The sequence below is a fragment of the Corvus hawaiiensis genome, chromosome 5, assembly GCF_020740725.1.
Source record: "Corvus hawaiiensis isolate bCorHaw1 chromosome 5, bCorHaw1.pri.cur, whole genome shotgun sequence".
NCBI lineage: Eukaryota > Metazoa > Chordata > Aves > Passeriformes > Corvidae > Corvus > Corvus hawaiiensis.
In genome coordinates, this window is record NC_063217.1 from 26,678,907 (window position 1) to 26,702,543 (window position 23,637).

Below are 23,637 nucleotides of genomic sequence, written 5' to 3' on the forward strand. Positions count from 1 at the left end.
TCAGAAGTGTAGTTCACAAGAACCATGGCCTCCTGTGAACCAGGCCAGTGAATACTGAATAATTTGAGTACATGCTCCTTCTCCCCTCTTCTCACTACTTTGGATAGAAGAGAAGAACTGGATAATAAATGCTTCATCAGTCTTCACTGAAAACAACAACAGGAACACTAAACTATGTCCTTAGAAAGGAAGGCAAACACAGCTGGTTCGGTACTGTGCTCTCTAATTCCCTGGCTTCCTTGCTTAGCTGGACTGCAGACTTAATAAAGAGGTGCAGCTCCCCTGACATTCTTAGAAAAGAACATGAGTAGAGCCAGTATATTCTTCCTCCTTAATTTCAGCTAAAATTTTTCCCCCTAATTTCTGTGCATGTATTGGGAATTGAGCACCGGGGTCAGGCAGGAGGTGGGGGAGAACCGAAAACACCCCTCAAAGAAACAAGCAAAAAACCCCAACACAAAGCACACGCACAAATTCCAAACATAAACCCAAAATTCCACACCCAAAACCCCACATCACCACTTGTATCCTCTTACCATAAAACAGCTCTTTTGCAGGTGAGGATATAGATCTTGCTTTGGGGTTCCAAGGTGGGGCAGCTAACTTGCTGAACAGCTAACAGCTGCTTCTGATGCTTTAGCATGCTTGCATCATAGGAATGAGTATGACTTTTTACGATTTCCAAATCTAGCATTCACCATTCTTTCAAAACTCTGCCCTTCCTATTCTTGTATCAGATAAACATGGAAGATACTCTTTCCCAATTAATAAGAGCTTTCAGTCACAGCAGGATTTACATTTATTGCTTTCTACATTTATAGCATTATTGCAGTCAATATTAATATTCTGATTATCACTCCATATTTAATTTTAAATTGCAATTTCAGTTATGTTTGTCTTGATTAAGTTATAATGTATAATGTATCTGAATTTCATCTCATTTTCTGTGAGGCTGCCAGATACTGGATTAGTAGATGGTTCCCAAGGATAAAATTTAAATTTAAGATTGTTTGGGTGTACAGTGTGCATCCCACAATTACCAATATACACTGCTGTCTATTAGAAGTATGAAATTGGTGCACTTCATGTATTCATTTTGCTGCACAGTGCCTTCATGTGCGAACTCATGTATAGAGCTAACAAGTTGTTGACCTAGAATAGCTATTCACAGAATACTATTTCATTTGCTAAATTTTGCTAATAACTGCATCCACAATATTCATTTTTAGCTGTTAAGACTTTCAGAGTGTGCTTTGATATTCAGTTATTACTTAAATATATCACAATATGCTAAACTGCTTTTCAGTACATGAAATAATAACAGAGCTTAGATTAAGGCCACCTTGGAAAAAGGAAAAAAACAAGGTCTTCTAGACCACCAAGCTAAACGTTGCACACTAAAAGATTCCCTATTTTCTCCTTAAAATATGGAATTTGTAAAAGACAAAACAACTACCAGTACAGCAGACACACGAACTCATCTTTTATTCCAACAGAATCCGTAACTCATCTGATAAACATGGTGAAGTACTAGTTCTGTGTCTCCTGGAAGGGTAGATTATAATATAGCAATGTATTCTACACTATATTCTACTGTGCTGAACTGGTAAATCACAGAGTAGAAATTACCAGGAAGTCCAAATTCTTCAGCTATTTTAATGTATCTCTTCTGGTTTCAGAGATCTTCAGAGGCTTAACAGGAAAGAAGAAAAAACCGTTATTGCCCTTACGTTATCTATACATATCGCTCAAAAAAAAAAGAATAGGGAACAAAAAAAAAAAAATAGAAATAAAAAAGGAATTATGATTGTATGGTAACTGTTCAGCCTGTTCCTTACTGGAAGTATAAATTGTTCATCTAACTTCAAGTACCATATGCTTCAGTGGTCCATTCATTTTCATAGAAATTTATATTCCTCAAATGAACTGTGAGGCTTGGTGCCAGTATTTATCTATGAGGCTGCTTAAATTCAGATTATAAAATAACTTGCAATTTTGAGTAAAATAGACTAGCTTCTCTTACTCACATTTTCACAGAACATATCTTACCTAGGACTAGCATGTAAGTATTTGTCTTAGCAACCTAACCCACCTTATTAAAGCACTGATACAGATTTACTTATAAGTTATAGTACACATCTGCATAAATACATTTACAAATTCCAGGTTTGATACAAAAAATAAGAAAGTTGCACAATTACTAAGAAAGAGAAAAAAATCTCATTCTAATAAATCAAAATTTGTCACATAAAAAATGGAAAATAGACCAGATACACATCAAAACAGCTTTATCATTGGTGCTCAAACATTTACCACTCTAAAGGTTCACTATGCTCTGAAAATGAAAGAGGGCACTTTTGGAAAGCATGAACGGCACTATTAAATCTACTGAAATATCATGATTTTTCAGCAGAAGTACAGATTTTTTTAATTATGGAAAATATAGTTCAGCAAAAAAAATGTTCGGTGTGTTTCTATAAAAAGTGAATTATTTTTAAAAACAAATCATTTAAAAGAACAGTTAGCTGCAGAAACAGATTCTCTTTTTTTAATTTTACATTGGGCCCTGCTTTTTTAACTCATGAATAGAAATTCTTAAATATGAAAGTTAAACACAGTGTGATTTATTTTCATATCTAGACTGATGCTTGAGATCTTGGAAAGCTTTCATAAAAAGCTAAAAAATTCAATTACCACTACAGATGTGACAGATTCAGAAATTATTCATATACTCTAGAGCTTGAAAGCACAAAATCCCCAGCAAATTTTACAGGGTAGAAGACAAGTAGTCATTCAATCCCCACTTCACTCGCACCACTGTACAATATAAAAAATAATACAAAAACCTCTAAGATGTGACTTGCCAGCATTTTATACGTCACTGATGAGAGATAAGAAAGGTAAGGCTGTTTTCCATTAAAAAACAATTAGGAAGTTTATAAAATTTGGGTTATTATAGTGCAGATATAATTTGCTTTTCATTAAAACAATCTTCAACTATGCTTTTTAAAATACGAACTTACCATGACAGGGACTCTCACAATTGTGACATCAGACCATTTTTCTTATTAAAACATGGAATGAGTAATACCCCCACGTACTAAGGAATGGAAAAAAAATAGATAATTTCCTCAGTTAAGACACACTGAGATTCCTTTAGGATGAAGCTCAGATTTTTTTCCCTCATTAACACTTGCTGGCTTGCCACGTACTTCTCCATAGTATAGCACGATTGCAGACCAGAGGATCACTCTCTCTACTGTGGTGTTGCTAACAGCAGTATTTCATATAAAGCACAGCTGGATGAAACAAAATTTCTTAACAGACTATGATGCTAAAAATAGCAACTCAACTTCTAGTAGTCATAGCCAAGAGACAATTTCTTTTTCTTTCACTTGATCACATCCTTTAGGATCTTTTGTAGCTTACCATGGCTATTTTTCTCTTGGTTGAGCTTTGAGAACCATCACATAGACACCACTCTCAATCGTTTGCTTTTTTGTAGGACAGCATAACAATTCCACAAAACCAGCCTTAAGTCCTAGTGAAAATATAAAGAAAACCAAGAAGAAAAAAAGATAATTATGTAGAATTGGAATTTCTGTTCCATCTATGCTGCAGACTGGATAGGCTCTGCTGGATCAGGCAGAAGATGTAGAGGACACCAGGTGCAACACTGAGGATTCAAATTTTATCAGTCATCTATGAAGGCTTTTTTACCTAAAGAGGCTTGAAATAGGACAGGTTAGGAAATAGATACAACATATGAAGCTGCACCAGAATAGTGGTGGGGGCTTTAGGGGTATTTGTGGTGTTGAGTGAGGGGGGTTGTTTTGTTTTTTCTTGTTTGGTTCATTTTTGGTTTGTTTTTTAATTTTCATTTTCTCTCATCCAATTTCCAACTGGTGTTTGTATATGTGTAAGAGGAACTAAGGGCAAACTTCTCTTCAATGATGCTTCTAACCCACCTGTATTCAAGTTGTACATTCAAAAACTTGCCCCCTTGGTGTTCATGCTCCTCTGTACCACTGTTTAAATTAAATCACCTACTCAGGAAAGCACAGCAAATACCTCGCTGCATTACTTTGTAGATCCAGGCTTGAGCAGCATGGTCTGAAAAGCAAAGATGTCCTGACCTCCTCCTAGGGACTCAGGCCAGCAAAAAACAAACAAACCTTCAGCATACAATCTCTTGTGTCTGTTGTGGGTAGCAACCATCTTGTAGGCCTGAAAAAGGGCATATCTATGAAATCCTTGTAGATCTGGGGTCTGTGCTCACAGTGGATGTAATTGTACTATTGTATATAACCACCGAGCATCAATCGTATTTCATCCATTAAAAAAAAAAAAAAAACCCAAAGCTACAGGCGCAGGGCAAGGAAGAACAGTATTTTTATTAACAACTTTCACTGGTAAGCCTGTAGTTTATAGCTCTGTTGGATGCAACATTTCAGGTAGAAAGTCTTTTTGAAAGGTAACAATTCTGCTTTGATTTCATGGCAATGATACAGTCTTAAGCCACTAAAGATGAAGAGCACAAATTGTATCAGACAGCTTTTATGTTGTTTCTTCAAAAATTAGAGTCCAGGCTAGGATTTGTGACAATGACAGTGGTAAGGTTTTCTATCACATAAAAGAAAATCTTACTCCTGACCAATTTTTTCAGTAATAGCTATGATTTTGATGCCCTTCTACCATAAAAAATGTGTGACAAAGTGACCTGTCACTTGAAAACAGGGCTGGGGGAGGCGATGAGGAAGAGCAAACTAATAGTCCACATACTGCTGTTTTAACCATCTTTTAAGAACTCCATGAGCTACAAAGTACATGGGGTTTTCCGCTTGAAAAAAATTGATTACCTTTAAAATCACCAATTTCCCAGAAAGACATATACAAGAGAGTAAATCAGACCATAAGCCTTTAGAACAATATCTTTTCAGACAAATTGAAAGCTGCAAGGCTGCATAAATGGTATTTCACTGAAGTTATAACATGATAGCTAAGAAAAGGTGTTGATTTTCTACATGGTAAAAGCAAATTGGCAAGGACAGAAAGCACCACATTTCCCAGGCTGAGACGAGATATGCCTGGCTATCTAAAGTCATTACATCTGGCAGTTCCAGCAGAGGTGGAATGGGAGGTTATCCTTTATGTTCTGAGGTTGTATTTGTTCTTTCTGAGGAGGGCTGGGCCTTTCTGAAGTGTGGGGGGAATCTTTCAAGATGAAGGGAGGGAATATCAGAAGAATATCCTCAGTGCTATGCAATGCTGTTTGGCTGAGGTCAGCTAAACACTGCTCATTTCACATTAAAAAAAAAAATTAGAAACCAAGTTTGATCCACAGACTGGAGACCCAAATGTGCTGTGTATTCCCTCTGGGCCAGGAGATTTTGAAAGCCTGGTGCAGTCACTGCCACTGGTGAGTAGTGTCAAGTTTGACACTAGCATGAACAAGCCAAGACCCATGATCATGCCTAATGGCAACAATGCCTTAATGATCCTTAAATTTCCTATTGCTACTGATACTCAGTTACTGAGGCTCATCTAAAAATAAACTTCTGGTCAGTTAATCAGTATGAAAATACAAAAAGCCCTTCTTGTTTCTTCCCTAGGACTACACACTGACCATGTACTTTCAGCAGTCCTGGAGGGATAAAAGGCTCTCTTATTCTGGAATACCTTTGAACTTGACTCTGGATAACAGAGCGGCTGACCAGCTCTGGGTGCCGGACACGTATTTTCAAAATGACAAGAAATCATTTGTCCATGGGGTGACAGTGAAAAACCGAATGATTCGACTCCATCCAGATGGGACAGTCCTCTATGGCCTACGGTATGTTGGGTGTTTTGATCAGCTCTATGTCTGTGCTGGCAGAGGTGCTGGTAGAACCAATGCCACTTTCCTATCCTTTTTTCCTACCTTCTCAGGGCCGCTGTATGAGTCACCACATACTCCATTTAGTCAACCACAACACACCCAAGGATTTTCCACATGGCAGCAACACTACCTTTAATAGCTAGAGCCATAGCTAACAAAGCCAAATGCCTCTTTCTTTCAGCTCTTCTGAGTATGTTAAAACTATTAAAAAGATCTTTATTATGGTTCTCACCTGCTAATCAATCACAGCTTAGACAAACACTTCCTTCCTTCTAAAATTTCTCCAGCAGCTCTTTAGGACAATGGGAAATTAAAATTTGGAGTCATTTGAAGAAACGTGACCAACAGTTGGTAGGGAATACAAAGGAGATATTTGTAAATTTATATAAATTATTTAAATACTATCTGTATGCCTGAGTATAAGTTTTCTTTAACCTGCCTTGGTTTATGACTGCTTCTTCACACCACAACTGCTTCTTCATACAGTGCAAACCACATTCACCCCTGTAGATAAAAATATATCCTAAAGTTTGAACAGGCACGATCTAATGACAAGGTACACAACTGTAAAATTAAAACTAAGCCAAGTTATTTGTTATGTTGAGATTTCTGCAGAGCCTGAGTAGGCCTTTATTGTATTATTTTTGAAGTTAACGTAGCTTTGCTTGGAAGTAATATTGCCTGCCTGAAACAACCCTTGATCATTGTTATCATTCAACAGTGAAAATAATGTTTGGAGAATATAAACCTGGAAGCATAGTTCAATTAATCAGAAAAGAAGTCATAAAGCACAAAACCTAGCTGAAATACCTCAAAATTGTACCTAAGATAGAACTAAAAAAAAAAACAAACTGCTGCAGTGATTCAAAATGAAAACAATACTTGGCGAAGTATAACTTAGAGCTTAGTGAAAATAGAATTTTAAAATTACTTCTTAGCCTATAAAAACATAACCTTTTAAAACACAGCACTAACCATGCAAAGAAAGCCTTCCAACCCATCAGTTCAAGCTTCTCAAGAAACAAAAAATGCTTTAAAAACTATTATTTTGACTAGTTGTGGGTTTACTTTTGAACTTGTCAGATTCCCAGGCATTGCATCAGTTGCTACCAACAACCACACAGGCACTTTAATATTAATACAACCAGATCTGTTCTGGTACAGATAGATTTCAGTTGTGAAAAAGAAAATGCGGGACCCATGAGGAATTAGCTGTTAGACCAAAGGCTGTCATTATCATCTGCTGAACTTGAGCATTTGAAGAATACATCTTCCTCATTGCCTTCAGACCTCCTAAAGTTCCTTTCAATTAAACTGACTCCTGCAGGACAGTTTTTAGGAGAGGACTGTTTGGTCTGATCTGACAAATTTTCAAAGTATTTCTCCTTTTTTTTTTTTTTTTTTCCTTTTTTAAGGCCAGGAACTAACTATATTTATATTCCAGAATTTGCACAGTGGCAAGAATGTCTGTTAGAGCCAAGAACTCCCTCACAAGCAGTCGTATACACACTATAAACTACACCTTGAAATGATGCCATGGATGTGCTTCCCCACACATGCCATATGTCAGGTATCAATAAAAGCCTTCTGCAGAAGTAGCAAAAGGAGCTGTGACACATCTGGTGAACCTGCTGCAAGCCCTACCATGTGTTTCATTCACAAAACAGCAGCACAGCTGAGAAGCTGTGACCTTGCCTGAGCATAAAGCCCATGCTCTTTCTCTCAGAGGTGCTCAGGCAAACCTTCATTGCAACAGCAGAGATGGTCACCTTTGCATAACGAGGTTGTTAGTTCATATGATGGAATAGCCATTCACATTTGAATAGTTAAGCAGCAGTTCTGCAACAGCTGCAGCTCCTTGAGTTAATACCCCATTCAATACCTCACTGCTTGTGTAGGAAAACAAAACAAACAACAAAACAAAACGAGGCAGAAAATCCCACACTAATATGAAGGGCACTCAATATTCCACTCGCTGTCTGGTGCTGTGCAATTCCCTTCTCCTCCCTCACTCCTGCTTCATGCCCTCAATGCACACTGCCACAGGAGCAACCTCCCAACTCTCCCAGGTTTCTGGGCTTCCCCACCTTCTCAGCCCAGAGAAGGCAGCCGGGTCTCAGGCTGCAGTACGGCCAAGTATTGCCAGAAGGGCCCATATACACTGACAGTGTTGCCATCATCAACAACATGCAGAAAGAGATGCTGAGCTGTCAAGTCTTTTTCACAGCTCAAGCTTATGCACCATGTTTTCTCCAAGGACGAGGCAACTGTTTAGACACATCTGGTGAACAGACTTTGGCCTGTAGTTGCCAGTGAAAACACATGTAGTGTCCCCATCCCACAAGATCTAACCAAAGACAAAAATAACAGATGAGCAGGAGAAAAATTGAAGTTAAGATACATAAAAAAAAATTTCATACAACAGATGGCAATTATTGCCCTAAACTTGCATCTGGTTATGAGTGGTCACTTTCCTCATGGTAATAAATATGCTTCTGTCAGCCTGTAGGTTACCTTTAGCTCATGTAAGCATCATTTTTTCATATTCCAGATAATATATATGCCTCTTAAGAAACAAACATGAGAAAACACTGCGGAAAATGTTTTTAGGTAAAATTCAGCATTGCCTGTCAGAAATTTGAGCACAGTTCCAATCTAGTCTCACAAGTGGAAAAGAAACATTGCAGCATATTACCTTGATTTGGCTTCTGTGTAGTAGAGAGCATGGAGACAGTATCACCAAACCTCTCACACAGGTTGTGACCTGCGAGTTTCATTTTCCTTGCTGAAGACAGAGCATTGCCTGGCATGACTTGAACAAGAAAGACAACACCAATTATGCTGCAACCAGAGTCCGAATTCCCCACAAATTAGGGCCTTAAACCATATCTCAAGGATGATTTAAATGCTTCCTTTCCCTCATGCCTCCTGCTCCCCAAACAGCTTTTCTATTTTCAGTCCAGAGTTAATGTTTCCGTTCAGGCTCAGTTATGAAATTTTACTGGCTTCTTTAACATAAATTGGAACAATCATAACAGCTCTAAATAACCTGTTTGCTTGCACCCATGTACACAGGAATTTGCCACTGATGCAATGTTCAGCCTCAACAGAGCTGGGGAAGAATAAACCAAGGTTAGCCATTTGGCTTTACAGATGAATAAACAAGGGAAACATGCACATGATACACTGGACTGGTTTTAGATCATGTACCAAAGCATTATCACTACAGTATGTCTCCATTATTGTATTATTTCTATGATGAACTCAACATCCCTTTAGCTATTTTTTCTAGTAACTTTCAGCTGCTATGTCCCCACAGTTTAAAGAACAATGTGTTCTATAAACTTGTGCAGACACAGAATATTCCTAAGCCTTCTGACATCTAAAATTGTGCATTGTTGTTATGTCTCTTGCTTCAAAAGCCAGTTCTGTTAATTGTTCACAGTGGTAAAAAAATGTGTAACATTACTAACCAAGTAACTCTTCCATCCTTTCACCCAAGAACTACACACACAATTAACTCCATGGTAATATTTCCACTGAATTTCATTTCAAATATGCCAGGGAAGTTGAGTGTCACTGTTGTGTAATACGTACCTGAAGACTGTGTTTCTTCAGTTTCTATCAAGTACTCCCACCAGCAGCTATTACAATTCTCTGCGACATAGCCTCCTGCTTCCTAAGAGGAAGAAAAAAATCCCTTTGGGTCAGTGTGCAAACCTGCAGCACTCTGGGGCTGGTGTATGAGACAGTTCCAGCCTGGCACCAGTACAGCTGGTAAAATACTGGATTATTTTTTTTCTTCCCCATTTTTAACAAGTGGTTGGATCCCATTAGCTCTAACCCTTCTGGTGCTAGCAGTGTCTCTCATTACTGTTATTGCCTGTTCAGGCAAGATTCTCCAGAAATCCCTCCCAAAGCTCTAGATTCTTAAACTAATACATACTATTGCTTCTTTTGCTTCTCCTTTCTCCCCTCTTTCCCAAGTAAGATGCTAGACATGTAATGTGTCTTTGAGATATTTAAGGAACCATTAATAATTTGTTGTACTGAATTCTGTACTCAGATTCTTACGTCACGATGTCAGGAATGGAAGCTCTGATTTAAATCACCCTTTCCTAGTATTTTATGCCACCTCTTAATTCTTCGCAGATTTTGACTAGCAGAACAATGACACCTTGTTGCTTTGGAGACATCTATTCTTTTATCATGACATTGCCCCACAATAAGCAACAGCAGAATTTCATGTGGTGTATTGGAAGGAGCATATCCTTCAGAAGGGTTGTTAAGAAGCGTAACGTACCTTCAGCGACACCTGTACACAGATTTCTCTCCCTTCTGACGTTCAGACACATAATTTCAAGACAGGGGGACTGAGCATATCATGACAAGATGTGAAGAGCTGGTTTGGACCATCTAAAACTTCTGTTTTCACTGACACCACACATTTTTATACTGTTGCAGCAGAGGATGCCACTTTGTTAGGCACTGCTACAACTGCAAGAGGACAAGGGGAAGAATAATCTTTGTCTTCAAAATAAGGATTTATTTCACCATTTTTTAAACAAATGAAGTTTTCTGTGATGCAAACACTGGCAGACAAATTGACCTACCTCCAACCAATTCAGTAAGATCAGAGAATTGATCCATTTAACATTGGATTTACTAACCCCTTATTCATGTAATATCCATGGAAGCATATCCCAGAGGTGGAATGCAAGAAAAGCTGTATTTAAATGCAGAATGTTTAGCTTTTAGTATAATCTTGAAAGTTAATTTTAGTGGAAACTTGCCTTTTTACTACCTCAATTTTGGCAATATAGCTGAGAGTGTTACTAAAGGAATTTGCTAGACAGTTGTTTACATCTTTTATTGCAGTGAAATTTTCATAGTCTGTGGATTACTTTTGCGTTGCCATGATTTGAAGCTATGGAGTTTTGGCTTTCCTTCAAACATCTTCACGGATTTCCTTAAAGAGTCAGTTCTTGAGTCCTTTTGAGGACAACCCATCATGGCAGCAAGGAGCCTATTTACACTGGTACTAAATAGATTGTCCTACTTGTGTTACTAAACAGTTCCAACCAAAAAAAAAGACTGCAGTTATTCTAAATAATAAAAAGCCATGTCATCTGTATAGTGAAATAAAAAGCTACACTTTATTTCACTACAGAAAAAATACAGAGCAAATTATAAAGGAGTATTTTATTAGATGATCATTTTGAAAATGCTACAAAGTACTTCTTCCACATATCAATGCAAAGAGATTTAGCAGTGAGCATTTTAAGACTCGCAAGAAGCAATTTGGGACTCCTTTTATATTTTTAAACTCTAGAAATATACAAGAACTTTGCAAAAATAAGTCAAGCAATTTTTCATAATTTCTTCCACTTCCCAAAACATTTCAGTCTTGGGGAGTCAGTTTTCAGGATTCATGGGCAAATGAAGACATTCCTCAATGTACAGCTATTAGAAAGGGGTAGGGATGGGGGAGGGGCAGTTCAGATGCACATTTTGGATGCCTGTTCAGCCTGCAACAGATCACACTGTACCTGCTGCAAACTTTCTTCCCAACAGACCTTAAACAAGCATATGTGCCTGCTGGGCAGTCAGCAAGACACTTATCACAGGCAGTGCTTTGCTAGGAGCATTCTTTTAACTCAAAAGATAAAAAAAGGAGGAGAAGGACAAGGCAAATTGATCCTGAGGCAGAAAGATTGTCTTCTTTGTCCTTTTAGCTACTTGCAGACTGTTTGAAGTGTCTGTGTCACTGTCAATCCTATTGTCATCTCCTCTTCCTGGCCTGTAACCCAATTATAAGGCCATGGCATGGCTGGTGCAAGATGATCACAGAATCATAGAATAGTTTAGGTTGGAAAGGTCCTTTAAGATCATAAAGTCCAACCATTAACCTCACACTGCTATGTCTACCACTAAACCATGTCCCTAAATGCCATATCTACACATCTTTTAAATAACTCCATGCAATCTCATTACTACTTTACTCACACTTATTATGCTAAATGAAAGATAACAATCAACACAGTATTTTATAATTCTTTAACATCATTTGATTAAAATTACCTGAGACAGATATCATTGTAGTACTATATAACTGAAAGCACACAGATGAAACTGAGGAAATTTCAGACAAAAGTGAGTACAACACCTAAAACTTATGTGGCATCATTTATGTAGACCTTTACTACTGCAGGTAAATCAGAAAACTTCCAGCTGCTTATGGGCTTCCATGTACAAACCAGAAGTACTTCTTCCAAAACATCAAGGTTTGAATCAGCATCAAACACAAAATGGAGATGGCAGGCTCAATAAATTTAAGTGGCTAATTGGTAGTTAATAAATAGCACAAATGGAAAAGGAAGGCTGAAAACTCAAAAAAAAAGAAGAAAGCTAGGGTCCTCTCTGGCCACCAGGCCAGGTAAGTCCCAGGTGTAACTCAGAGACAGCTTTGCTCTCTTCCTTTAGCACAAATAGCCTCAGAAACAGCCAGGGTGAATCCAATGGCTGTCCATCCCCCTAAGAGGTGCTCTCCTCACCCCTGAGGAGAGGACGAACACGGACTGAATTCCCTCCAGTGGCACATGTAGCAAACTTCCCCCCTCGTACCCCCAGTGTACAGCAGACGTGGCAGAAACACACAACTCTGTGGGGAGCAACTATTCATAAATTCCATATACTGAGTTACCAAATAATTCCCTGTATTTGATTTAGAACCTTTTCCTCCAATTTCACCCATCTTGGTTTTTATTCCCTGTAACATAGTATTTTTAATACCTAGGGAAGATGAGGAAACGCTTCAGGTTGAATTGATCTCTACAGAGAGTGTATAAAAAAAAAACAGTAGAAACACAAGTACTGAACATGGACTCAGCTTTAAATATATGAGCGTTGGCTCTTGTAATCAGTAGTTGAAGTTCATAAGCAGTCTGGTGGAGTCACCACTGGCTTCACAGGCTTGAATTTCAACACAAGCTTTAGATGCTGTAATTGATTGCAGCTATCAAGTACTGCACTTTGAAGAACTAAATAACCATTTTGTAGCGCAAAGCCCACTAAGCTTTTTTCAAAGACCACCTAATTCAAGCAGATTCTAGATCAAATTCAGATTACTGAAATGATATGTCAACTATTTAAGTATACTCATATTTTAATAACTATTTAACCTCATTAATACTATAGAGATATCAATTAAAAATTATGAGACAATATTTAACAAATGTTTAATTTTAAAGCTGAAAGACACTGCAGAGTATGGGTTACATATTTTCTAGGCAGCACATAATCTCTTACCATCTTGGTATAAATAGGTTTTGGATTATTTTCTTATCCTCTGTTTTACAGACTATGTTCTGCCTACTAAAGCTGAGCAAGTCCTTCTTTTCTCCCATATCAGAAGTGCAAATATCTTCCAATACTTTGAAATTATTACTCTTTCACTGTCAACCTGATCTGCATCAAAATCTCACTTCTAAATAAAGTGGTCTTCAATTTTTTTTTACTACGTCTTACTTTTAAAAGAACTCCAGTCACACCAAAGCTTATCTCTAGTGTGTATAAATAACACTATTACGGTTGGCTCAAACATATTGGGAGACAAAAATCAAGTGAAAAAAGAATTTAATGGCCGAGAATAGCACTGAAGTACTTTTGATCAAGAGGTATTTCAAATAAATTTATATACACAGTCTAAGAATCACTTCATTCGATAGCAGTAGAGGCAAGTTTTTACAAGTAATTCCTTCTTTACTTGCTTTTAGGGGGTAGGCATTAAATGAGATAGGAACTTTTGTGTATTTGCTAGCTCAGCTTTCTCCTCTGCACACCACAAAAGCTCAGATGCAGAGATATCTTATAATTGAGTAACCAGAAAGAAAATCCTCACAAGCTTTTCACAACTGAGCCACGTAACTCCTGCTGTTTCAGTGTGGCCAGTTAGATACACACCATTGAAGCTGCACATACTTAATCTGCATACTCTGGAAGTTAGTGCTTAAGTTTGCATAATGTCATAATATTTGCCTTTTCCCTGAAATACTCGATTTTTAACACATTTCTTGCTGCTTATACTTTGCAAGGAACATCAAATGGACATATACAGTTAAAAGATTTACTTGTATTTTTGAAAGAAAAAGGCAAAAACATTTTAAAAACCACTGCAATTTAACTTATATAGCTGAAATATATTGTTAGCAGTACAGATTATTTAGCATATGTTTTTATATAAGGCTATATACAGGTACATAAAATAGATCTATGCTGAGTCCCAATATGTTAACATATTTTAGTATATTTCCTATCACCATACATTAGGTACATACCACATTATGTGTGCTTTCCTGGTCCTGAAGTTCATTAAAAAGCCATTTAATAAAAAGCAGTTCCCTCTAATGATAAAAATTTCGAGGGACAGTAATTAAATCTGTACTCTGCTGCAGATTTCTAGCTTACTTACTATTCATTTTAAGCATGCTAAGAACAATTAATACTGAAGGACAAAATATAAGTTTTTAGCTGCTTAAAACCAACCTCACTCTTACTTAATTTATATTGATGTTGATTCATGACATCAGTGAAACAGTTGTTCAGCCAAAAATCAGAGGGGCATGGGATGAGGGATCAATCTGTACCATTTCTGTGCAATAATTATATCAGGCAGGTTAATTAAAGTCCTAGGGGAGATAGAAAATATTTTGCCAGACGTGCTCCAAACTGGATGCCCTTAGATACAAAAGAGGGAGGGGTCTTAATTTAAGTGTTCTCTCAAAGAGACAAGCACTTCCCTGATAAACACTACCTGGAAAGCTGCTGAAATCCTGAACAAATGCTGGTGCAGCTTGTTTACTAGTGACGTAAAAGTGAAAAAGGAAAAATTAATAAATGATGCTAGGTTGTGGGGGCTTCTCTTCCTAGAGACATCCCCTTGCTCACAAAGCCCAGAGCCATCAGGCCATGTCTGCTTTGTGCTGTAGCACACAGAACGTTGGCTGGTACCATATGAAGTGTTTAAGGATATTAGTGTGAAGGGCATCCCTGCACTGATTTAATTCACTACAGCAATCAAATGCAGTGTTTATAAGTAATTTTACAATAAATTAAAATCCGTATTTTGAGAACAGTGCAAAGATGCAAATAATAATGCATTAAAAATGTTTTCAGGAAAGGTATTTTCTCTTTAACCCTTACTCTTCTATAAATATCTCCACTTAAAAAGAGGATTAGCCTTTCTTCTCAAATATCATTGGCGTGGCTTAAAAGTAGCTGCAGGAGAATTCACGATCTAGATAATAGCCAAGCCCTTGAGTATAATAAAATGTAAAATATAAAATTAATTACCCCATAAAATACAGTAGTACATTCCTATATTTGGCACTTCTGCTGTAGCATCAACATACATGGTGTTATAACTGTTAGGACAAAATTACCTCATTTTAAGAGGCAAAATATGTGACAAATAAAATGCTTTCATTTATAAAGCCATTAATAAGGTAAGATTACCAAGTATTGTTACAGCATTGGTAATACAACCTCGTCTTAAACTGCCAGTCTGACCTCATTTTCTTAGACTGGGAAATCAAGCTGAGCAGACCGGAGGTAGGTACTTCAAATACAATTCACGTAGTTTTGGATTACAGATATAATTAGACATGATCTTCCAAGGAAGTATCTAGAAATATCAGAAGTCCTGGAGTTACTCAGAGCCTAAAGCAAGAGTGAAAGTGGGGACAAAGCAACTTGAAAATCATTTAGCACTTAAAACCTATAGTAGGTAAATGTACATGGGAGTGACCTACGAAGGAGTCTGAGCTGACAGGGAACCATTCCTCAATCTCTGGGTAAATCATCAGGCAGCAACATCAGCTGCAGCTCCCCCAACCTGGGTTGTCTACCCCCAGAGTGGCTGGTTTCACCTTAGCTGAGGTACCTGCCCACAGGTCAGAGTAACATGGCAGTCAGTCTCCAACCTCAGTACCAGCAACATGTCCCACTGACAGAAACATTGGCTCCAATTCTTGAAATTCCATTACAAAAGCAAACAACAAAGTTCCAGATACAATGGCAACAGAAAACACATACACAAAATAAAACCCAAACTACTAAATAAAACACAGGCACACAAATGAAAAACACACATGTGCTTTCTAGAGTCAGGTCAGTAGGAGTATACACTCATTATACTTAGTTTCTCTTAGAAAAAAACAATTAAAACCAAATCAAAACACATACAAATTATTTGTGCTTCCTTATTGCAAATCTGTATGTTTTCCACATATGCAGAGTGTCCAGTTCGTCATATTCCTAAAAAAATCCAAAGACAAGTTTTTCCAGGCCACATGCATACCAATAGTCTCAGTTCAATGAGACACACCAGTCATCCAAGAGGAAATATATATGCCCTCTTATACTACTATCAGTTGTATACATCAGACAGAGAAGTTTATAGTCTGAGAAGATAACTTACACACCAAGGGTAAGCTGACATCTCCCATGTATCAAGGCGCAAGCAGAAGAAACCTGGGCAAGTTTCAGCTCTTGGAACTTCTCAGGCCTGGGTAGCGTAACTCTCTGATGCTCTGATGCATGCTGCTGATGTCTCTTTTAGGAGAGCCTCTCTAGCAACCTCTGAGAGCATGGTCACAGGAGACTGCAAATGCAGCATTTTTCATAGTCTTTAGATAGATGGATTTGTAAACTATGTGAGACAGTGTGATCAAATGGCTATATTGGAAGCATAAATCTACTTCCAGTTTTGTTCATACTATATTTGTGTAAATCAAGAACCTGGAAAGTAAATCTGGTGTGGTAAACTTAGTATTTTGAGGTTTATTAGCAGATACCAGGTGTTTCAAACTTGTTCTCAGGTTTGTTGATGAACCTTTTTACAAACAACAGACCATATAGCTTAAGGCTAGCTATTTTTTAGTAAAATGAGAGCTAATATTTAGCAGGTTTTTAAAGGCCTAACAGTTATCCAGTTAAATCACCCATATATCTTCAATGCTGTATTTGTTAGTTTTAATATCTCCTGGTCAAGGGACAGAAAGAAAAAGTTGCACAGATTTTATTGGTAAGGATTTAGTTCAAATATGTCTAACCCATTTCCTGTTATTTTCTTCCATCAGAAAACGCCTTTGGAGTCCAATTAAAAAATAATCTCAATTTCCATTTTATTAGTCCTGAACTGTTCTGTAAGAAATATTTCCATACCTGAATAAATGTTTCTGAAGAAATACTCCTGACAAATTTCTAGTCAGACTTTTTTCATATAGAAAGAGGGGAGAGAAAAGATTGCCAGCTTATTTCCTAGGAAATATTGCATTGACCCCAGCTGGCCTAATTTCAAATACAATTTGCTACTGGCTTACTTGTCTTGTTACAAGGTCTCCAATTGTTGAGTCTTTCAGTGAAAGAAGTAAATGAAAAAGCTATAAAACTAGCACTTTTATTTTTTTGGTAGGATTCTAGAAAGATACAGAAATAGTTCATTTTTTAAAATTATTTCGTTACGTGAGACTAATAATTCTGCTCTTAATATAATTTGATAACACAGGGTATACATTAACCCACCTACAGAGAGTTACTAAAGCACATAAGGATTCCAAGGTACCTCTCTGGGATATTAGGTAGAGTTAAGCCTAAAGTGGCACAAGACCTGTACCAGCCAGATTTTTGAAAGACCTAAGGGAAAAATTTCAGCTTTTCACCATCTACCTTTGGATGCAAGGAAGAACAATTCCCACTGAAACACTTCAAGATGAGCCAAAAGAGTTCAGCAGCTAAAACCTGCTTTAAGTAAAAGGCTAAAAAAAAAAAAAAAAAAAAAGACTACTCTAAGGTTTAATTTAATTCAAATTCTGGAAAGTTTTAAAATACATGCTATCATCCAAGTGTGGGCACCAAATGCATCTTAAGACTGCTACAGATTTTTGTGTTACCTGGGAGCCCCCTGCTGGGATTCTGTTGTGAGAAAACAAGGGTTTTGTTTTGAAGCTGTGTCATAGATGTTTCAGTAATATTTAATTATGCTATATATGGTATATTAATGCAACCTTATCTAATTTCTCATAAGCAAATCACTAGAAAGGAGAACTCTGCATAGCAGATGCATGCTTAGTATTACTTTAAATACTCAAAATACTTTGAAATATTCCTTATTGTGGGAATTCATGACAATGATTCAAATGGACAGCCTATCTGCTAAATACAAGGGATCCAAACTGATGGATGATCTGTGTGGTTATCATTAAAGAAGATATAAACAGAATTGGGTTTATTCATTTTGACTAACACACGTACCAAAAAAAAAAAAGGCAAGCCCAAAAACTCAGACATTTCAAGACCACATGGTGACACATGTTCCAAAGAAAATTGTTGTCTTTCATGAAAGAATATTATTTTCATTGCACCACTTAATTTAAGTGAAAAAATATAGAGAAGTTTTCAGGCACACAAGCTCCTCTTTAGGTCTAACCAAACCAACAGGTTTCAGGCTAAGTACATGTTAGAACAATTCTTTTAACTCACAGATAATCAGTATTTTCTTTCCTGAAAAACTCATCTGAAATATTTCAACCCATTCTGTGGTCACTACCTCCTCCATTCTGTCAGGTATGGCCATTCAGAGCTCTGTGCAATTGAACTGCCTGGGTTATAAACTGCAGCCTCTTCCACAAGTATTTTGTACCCATATAATTTCGCTCTTCTGGTTGTGAATGATACAGACATAAAGCTTAGTTTCCAGATTAGTCTTTGAGGATATTTTGTAGGTCTCCCTATAAGCTGGAAATGTTTTCTCAATGGTGATGGAAGTTTCTGGTTTTTGTGAGCATTGAGGTGATGGCTGTTTGATATATATGTATGAGCTTTCACTCACTAGTCATCTTTTATTCCATTTTTAATTCATTTTTTCTGTTATTTCCTAATGGCAAAATGTCAGTCTTATGTTTAAGATGCCAGTGAAAATATCAAAGCATTTTCTTGAAAAAAATCAAAGGCCTGCATGCTCACAAGATTATAAGTAAATCTGCCTGAACACTGCACAGCACTATTCAAGAATTTCTGCTTTCATGGGGAATAACTCAATCTTCTGCTATACTCAGTCACCTGTAGGAAATTTTACCAGTATAAGCAAATTATTTGCTAAATTGAAGAGCTGTTAGCATACTCAAAGAGACAGTCCTGGCCATAGCAAGAGATCAAAGGGAAAAACTTATCGCAGTTCTTTTCCCTATGCCAGGTATGCACTTAGTTTGTGTAAAGGTAACAAGAAGTAAAATGTGTATGTAAATATTTTCCCTTCCAAAGCAACTTTAAATTAAATGCAGGAAGCATGTATGAAACTAGTAGAAAATGCAATGTATGAACTTGAAAATGTAACATTTCCAAACCTGTTTTTAAACCCTTCTCCTCTAAAGGTTTCAAATCCATCCTTCGATACAAACATAAGGAAACATTGAAGGGAAAGAAATCATTCTGTGAAACCACTGGACACTAACCCTTAGCAATAATATGGTGTTTAGCTACTAGACATGAGAATGATAGCAAAAATTTATACAGGATGGAAAGGAGAAGGTTGAAAGTTACAAAACCCTGCAGGTTGACACGTCTTTCCTACTTTTCTACATTTTTATTAGTTTATCTTGATGAAAGAATGCCTATGTAATTTATTATGACTTACATCATCAAAACAGTTCAGGGACAAACTTCTGAACTATGAAATTCAACAGAAAATGTGACACAGTAGTCAAGTAGCAATGCCTTACTGTATTTCCCTCTTGTCCTGTGAGGGAAAAAAACAAAAACAAAAACAAAAACATAAACAAAACCCACAACCAAAAAAAAACCCAAGTAAAATTACCCAACTACCTCTTGGGACTCAAGAAGCCATGTAACACAGAAAAGTTATGATGAAACAACACAAAGTGAGAATTAAACACCATAAACAACCTGTTCTTACCTGAAAATTTTCCTATTCAGAAAACATAAGCAGAAGAGTTTGTTTTATAAGCTTCAGTCTAAATTCAGTATTTTAACATTATGGTAAAAAGCATCTGTGTCATCTAAGGAGGTTTTTACTTGTTCGGTCCTCGTGAACATTGCATAAATAAAGGCAAGGTAGCATTAGAAAGAGTCTACTGTACTGTGCTCCTAAAGCTAAAGACAAAAAAACCCAGCACAACAGCAGATACTGACGGTGAGGAATTACATGTCAACTGCTTATAGAATCAAATGCAGACATGTTCCTAGGAGAGAACAAAAGCCTGCAGAGTCTGAGCCTGCAGAATATTAAAGATCACAGAATCACAGAATATTCAGAGTTGGAAGGGACCCACAATGATCACCGAAGTCCAGCTCCTGGCCCTGCACAGGACAGCCCCAAGAGTCACACCATGTTCCTGAGAGCACTGTCCAAATGCTTCTTGAACTCTTGTCAGGCTTGGTGCTCTGAGGTTACTCAAGACAAGACAAAAAAGATGAAAAGAAGGTCTGATACAGGTTAACACCAAAGCCTGAGCCAGGAAACTCTCAAAAATACATGATTATCTGTCCTGATACTTAAGGAGTTTAGGAAAACAAGCCTTGTCCTCATTCTACTCATGGCTTTGGTACATAAAACATGCTCATTTTCTCTCTTTCTTTAATCAAGGCTTTGATCCTCTCAGCTGCAAGAGCCAATAGAAGAGCCATCCCCACATTTCTCACTTCTCACCATTCCGTGCAACCTTCCCCAATGTGCTTGCACCAGCATTCGAACACAGCTAACCTTCACGATTTTAGTGAAAAATCCAAGTGTTCTTTAGCCAGCCTTTCTCTGACAGTACTCTAAAAACAGCTCTAATTAATGCGTGAAAAATTAATGTGTGAAAAAGTACCAAGAGATTCCATTCATACCTTTTCTTGGATTTCACATATTAAAACCTGCCAGCCGTGTAAGTTGCTAAGTATTAAAAGGTATGACTGTACTGTGTAACAAGGCACAGAGTGGGCTACCTGAACTAATTTAAGTACTTAGCTGGACCACTTGCTCTCCTACTTTAACAGACCCACCTTTCTGGCTGTCCTGTATTCATCCATTTGAAAAATGTTCTGTCACAAGAAGAAATTAGAATGCCTAGTAGATTCTGAGTAGAACCAGGATATCCTTTCATGAAACTTTTAAAACCAATGTACATGTTTTGAAATTGAAATTAAAAAAAAAGAAAAGCAGAAAAAAGCAGACAGACAAAATAAGCATCTTCCAAGATTTCATGGGGAAAGCATTTAAACATGTATATTATCTATAGAACATATACATTTCTCTATATTGTGAAATACATATTTTAATTCCCAAACAATATGTATTTAATTCCTGAAATCACACTGTTTATAACAAGTCTGCGTGCTCTGTTTTTGAGGGATGTTCAGGTTGCAGAGGATTAGTGACAGATGTTCTGCATTCAACATGCTACTCAACTATGTATCAGTCTGCTGGATCACTGGTGCACCCAGCACTCAATGAATATAAAAGAGCACCAAGTATCATTGTGTAAAAAAGAAATTATATTTTTGATATAAAGAATATCCGAAATCAAATAAACCAGTATAAAGCATCAACATTGGAGTAAGTTATTCTTGCCTCTCTAAATATAAATAAAGTTAAATGAATAAATAAGCATATTCTACTCTAGCACCACTTACAATTTTTATATCTTTTTCTTCCCTGTAAGACCTTTTTTGGTATACAGAGCTGCTATCCACCTTGTAAAACAGCTACCACTACTGAAAGACAAAAACAGTGAAAATATTCCCCCCTTCAAAACATCCAGTTAGAAAATGTTCACCCCCTACCCATTCAAAGTTACCAATACTGCTTTAGTTAACAGTCATTTTAGGGTAAAAATATCTCATTGGCACAAATAACAATTTTCTTTTCGAAGTTGTGAGCAACTCAGATGAAATGAAATCTGCATATGACTCATCAGTGTTGGCAGTCAGGAGAAACTGAATGCTCTAAGTACAAATGAGCAACTCACTTTCTGGGGCTCACTCTCTTCTCTATCTTATGCAGGCCCAGCTGAAGAACTGGGTTAAAAGGACAAGCTCATCTAAATAATTCACACAGAGAAGCCCACATATGTGTGTATATATTTACGTGGCTCCTAAGCGATGCTGTGCTGGTTTAAGAAGGTCTCTCCCAGACCCCTCCAAGTTAACCATGACCATTTCCCTACTAGACATTACAGCTCTCTAATGGATGCTAATGAAGGTTGATTTGGTGAACACTTCCTAATCTATTTCAGTCACTTGAAATAGCTACCACCTTACCCACTTTAACTTGCAATCGACAAAAACAGATTCACAAAGACAATTCAAGGTGTTGTCTCATCAGTAACTCTGCTGGTAGACAGTAGTGGATTTTAGTTTCCATGGAAGGAGGAAATGAGAGGATGGGAGTCTCTTCATGTAGTGAGTGCTGCTGCATCTGGGAAATGAAATATATCTGCTTAACAAGGACAGAGAATTTTTTTCAGCCAGCAAAAGAAATACTGAGAAAATAAAAAGGAGATGTGCTTGTTGTCCAGAACGGAGTAAACAACAATAGGGAAAAGTGCTGTGTAAGCCACTGGACAGTATTTTCCAAAGGCAAAGCGGTACACACCATCCATAAATCAATCCATGCTTCAAATTAGAGTGTGACATCTCAGAAAAACATGGTTCCCCAAAAAATTCCTATTTATTGATTTGCCCTACTACTCCCAAGACAAACGTTGATCAGGCTGTGAAAGAAATTCATGAGGCAGTACTTGCAATAGTATGAATGATGACTCAAAGGTCCTTCACTTTCCACTGTATCTGAACTCCTGTTTTCTAATTAAAATGAATGTCAGGGTACAATTTTTTATTTCTATGCTGTTTAACTGACTCAATAGCACAATTCACAGTGAAAGATATGGCATAAGAACAACAAAAAAGCTATACTAAAGTAACAGAAATGCCCCACTGTCCCAGGTTTATTTCAATGTTATAGTTAATTTATGCTCATTCAAAAAGTTCTGAGGATTAATAATATGTTACAACTAGAAATATCTTTGAAGTAATACATACTTTAAACTGATTCACACAATCAGGCTTGGGACAAATACAATGAAAACTCATTACAATCCATTGACAGGGCATGGTCATCAATCAGTTTTCTACACAAAAATCACATAATCATTCCTCTGAAGTCAAAGGTGTGCAAAAAAAGCAATCTAATATCTTTGTTCACACTTTATACTGCCTGCAGAATCAATATTTTGGCAAGACCTAAAATTCTCTAACTGAAGTCCTAGTGCAAGATTTTCATTTCACTTTCAGTTCTCCAAAGGAATTAAGTCACCACACGTGGTGAATTAACTGCAGCAGCTCAGCTCCTTCAGATGCACACAAGTTTCCTCTGTTATATGTATCCAGACATAATTGCACTGCCTGCTTTGTTGGCTGGAAATGTTAGTTTTCATATTCAGCTACCTATCTGGAACAACTGAGGCGTACTTACTGTCTGGACAGGATGGGAGAACATGGGTAAATAGTGAATATCAAAGACCTGAGGAAAACCCTCAGAAATCAATCACACATTGTATTAAGAATTGCCTGAGGGTCTATAAAGGCTTGATAATCTAGGAACTCTCTAAGTGACAAAAGCATATTTTAATGAGTATTAGGTCTTAGTCAGTTACAAACAAAGCAGTGTCATACCATAAAATGCCATTTACTGTTTTTAA

At 37.1% G+C, this 23,637-nt stretch overlaps 1 protein-coding gene and 1 long non-coding RNA gene across 8 annotated transcripts in view; one reads left to right on the plus strand and one right to left on the minus strand.

Annotated features, from left to right (window-relative positions):
• Positions 1-23,637, plus strand: part of GABRB1 (gamma-aminobutyric acid type A receptor subunit beta1) — a 127,082-nt gene that overhangs the window by 62,141 nt on the left and 41,304 nt on the right. For all 7 annotated transcript variants that reach the window (XR_007203611.1, XR_007203612.1, XM_048303562.1 and 4 more), the window contains one exon: positions 5,613-5,833. Coding sequence is in view for 5 of the 7 variants with exons in the window: in XM_048303562.1 (XP_048159519.1) it covers positions 5,613-5,833 (221 nt within the window). In the remaining 2 variants the exon portion in view is untranslated. The remainder of the gene's footprint in view (positions 1-5,612; positions 5,834-23,637) is intronic.
• LOC125325926 lies at positions 1,452-8,849 on the minus strand. Its single transcript, XR_007203613.1, has 3 exons — positions 8,574-8,849; positions 3,430-3,541; positions 1,452-1,692 (listed from the first exon to the last, which is right to left on the minus strand). It is a non-coding gene; the product is annotated as an uncharacterized LOC125325926 (long non-coding RNA).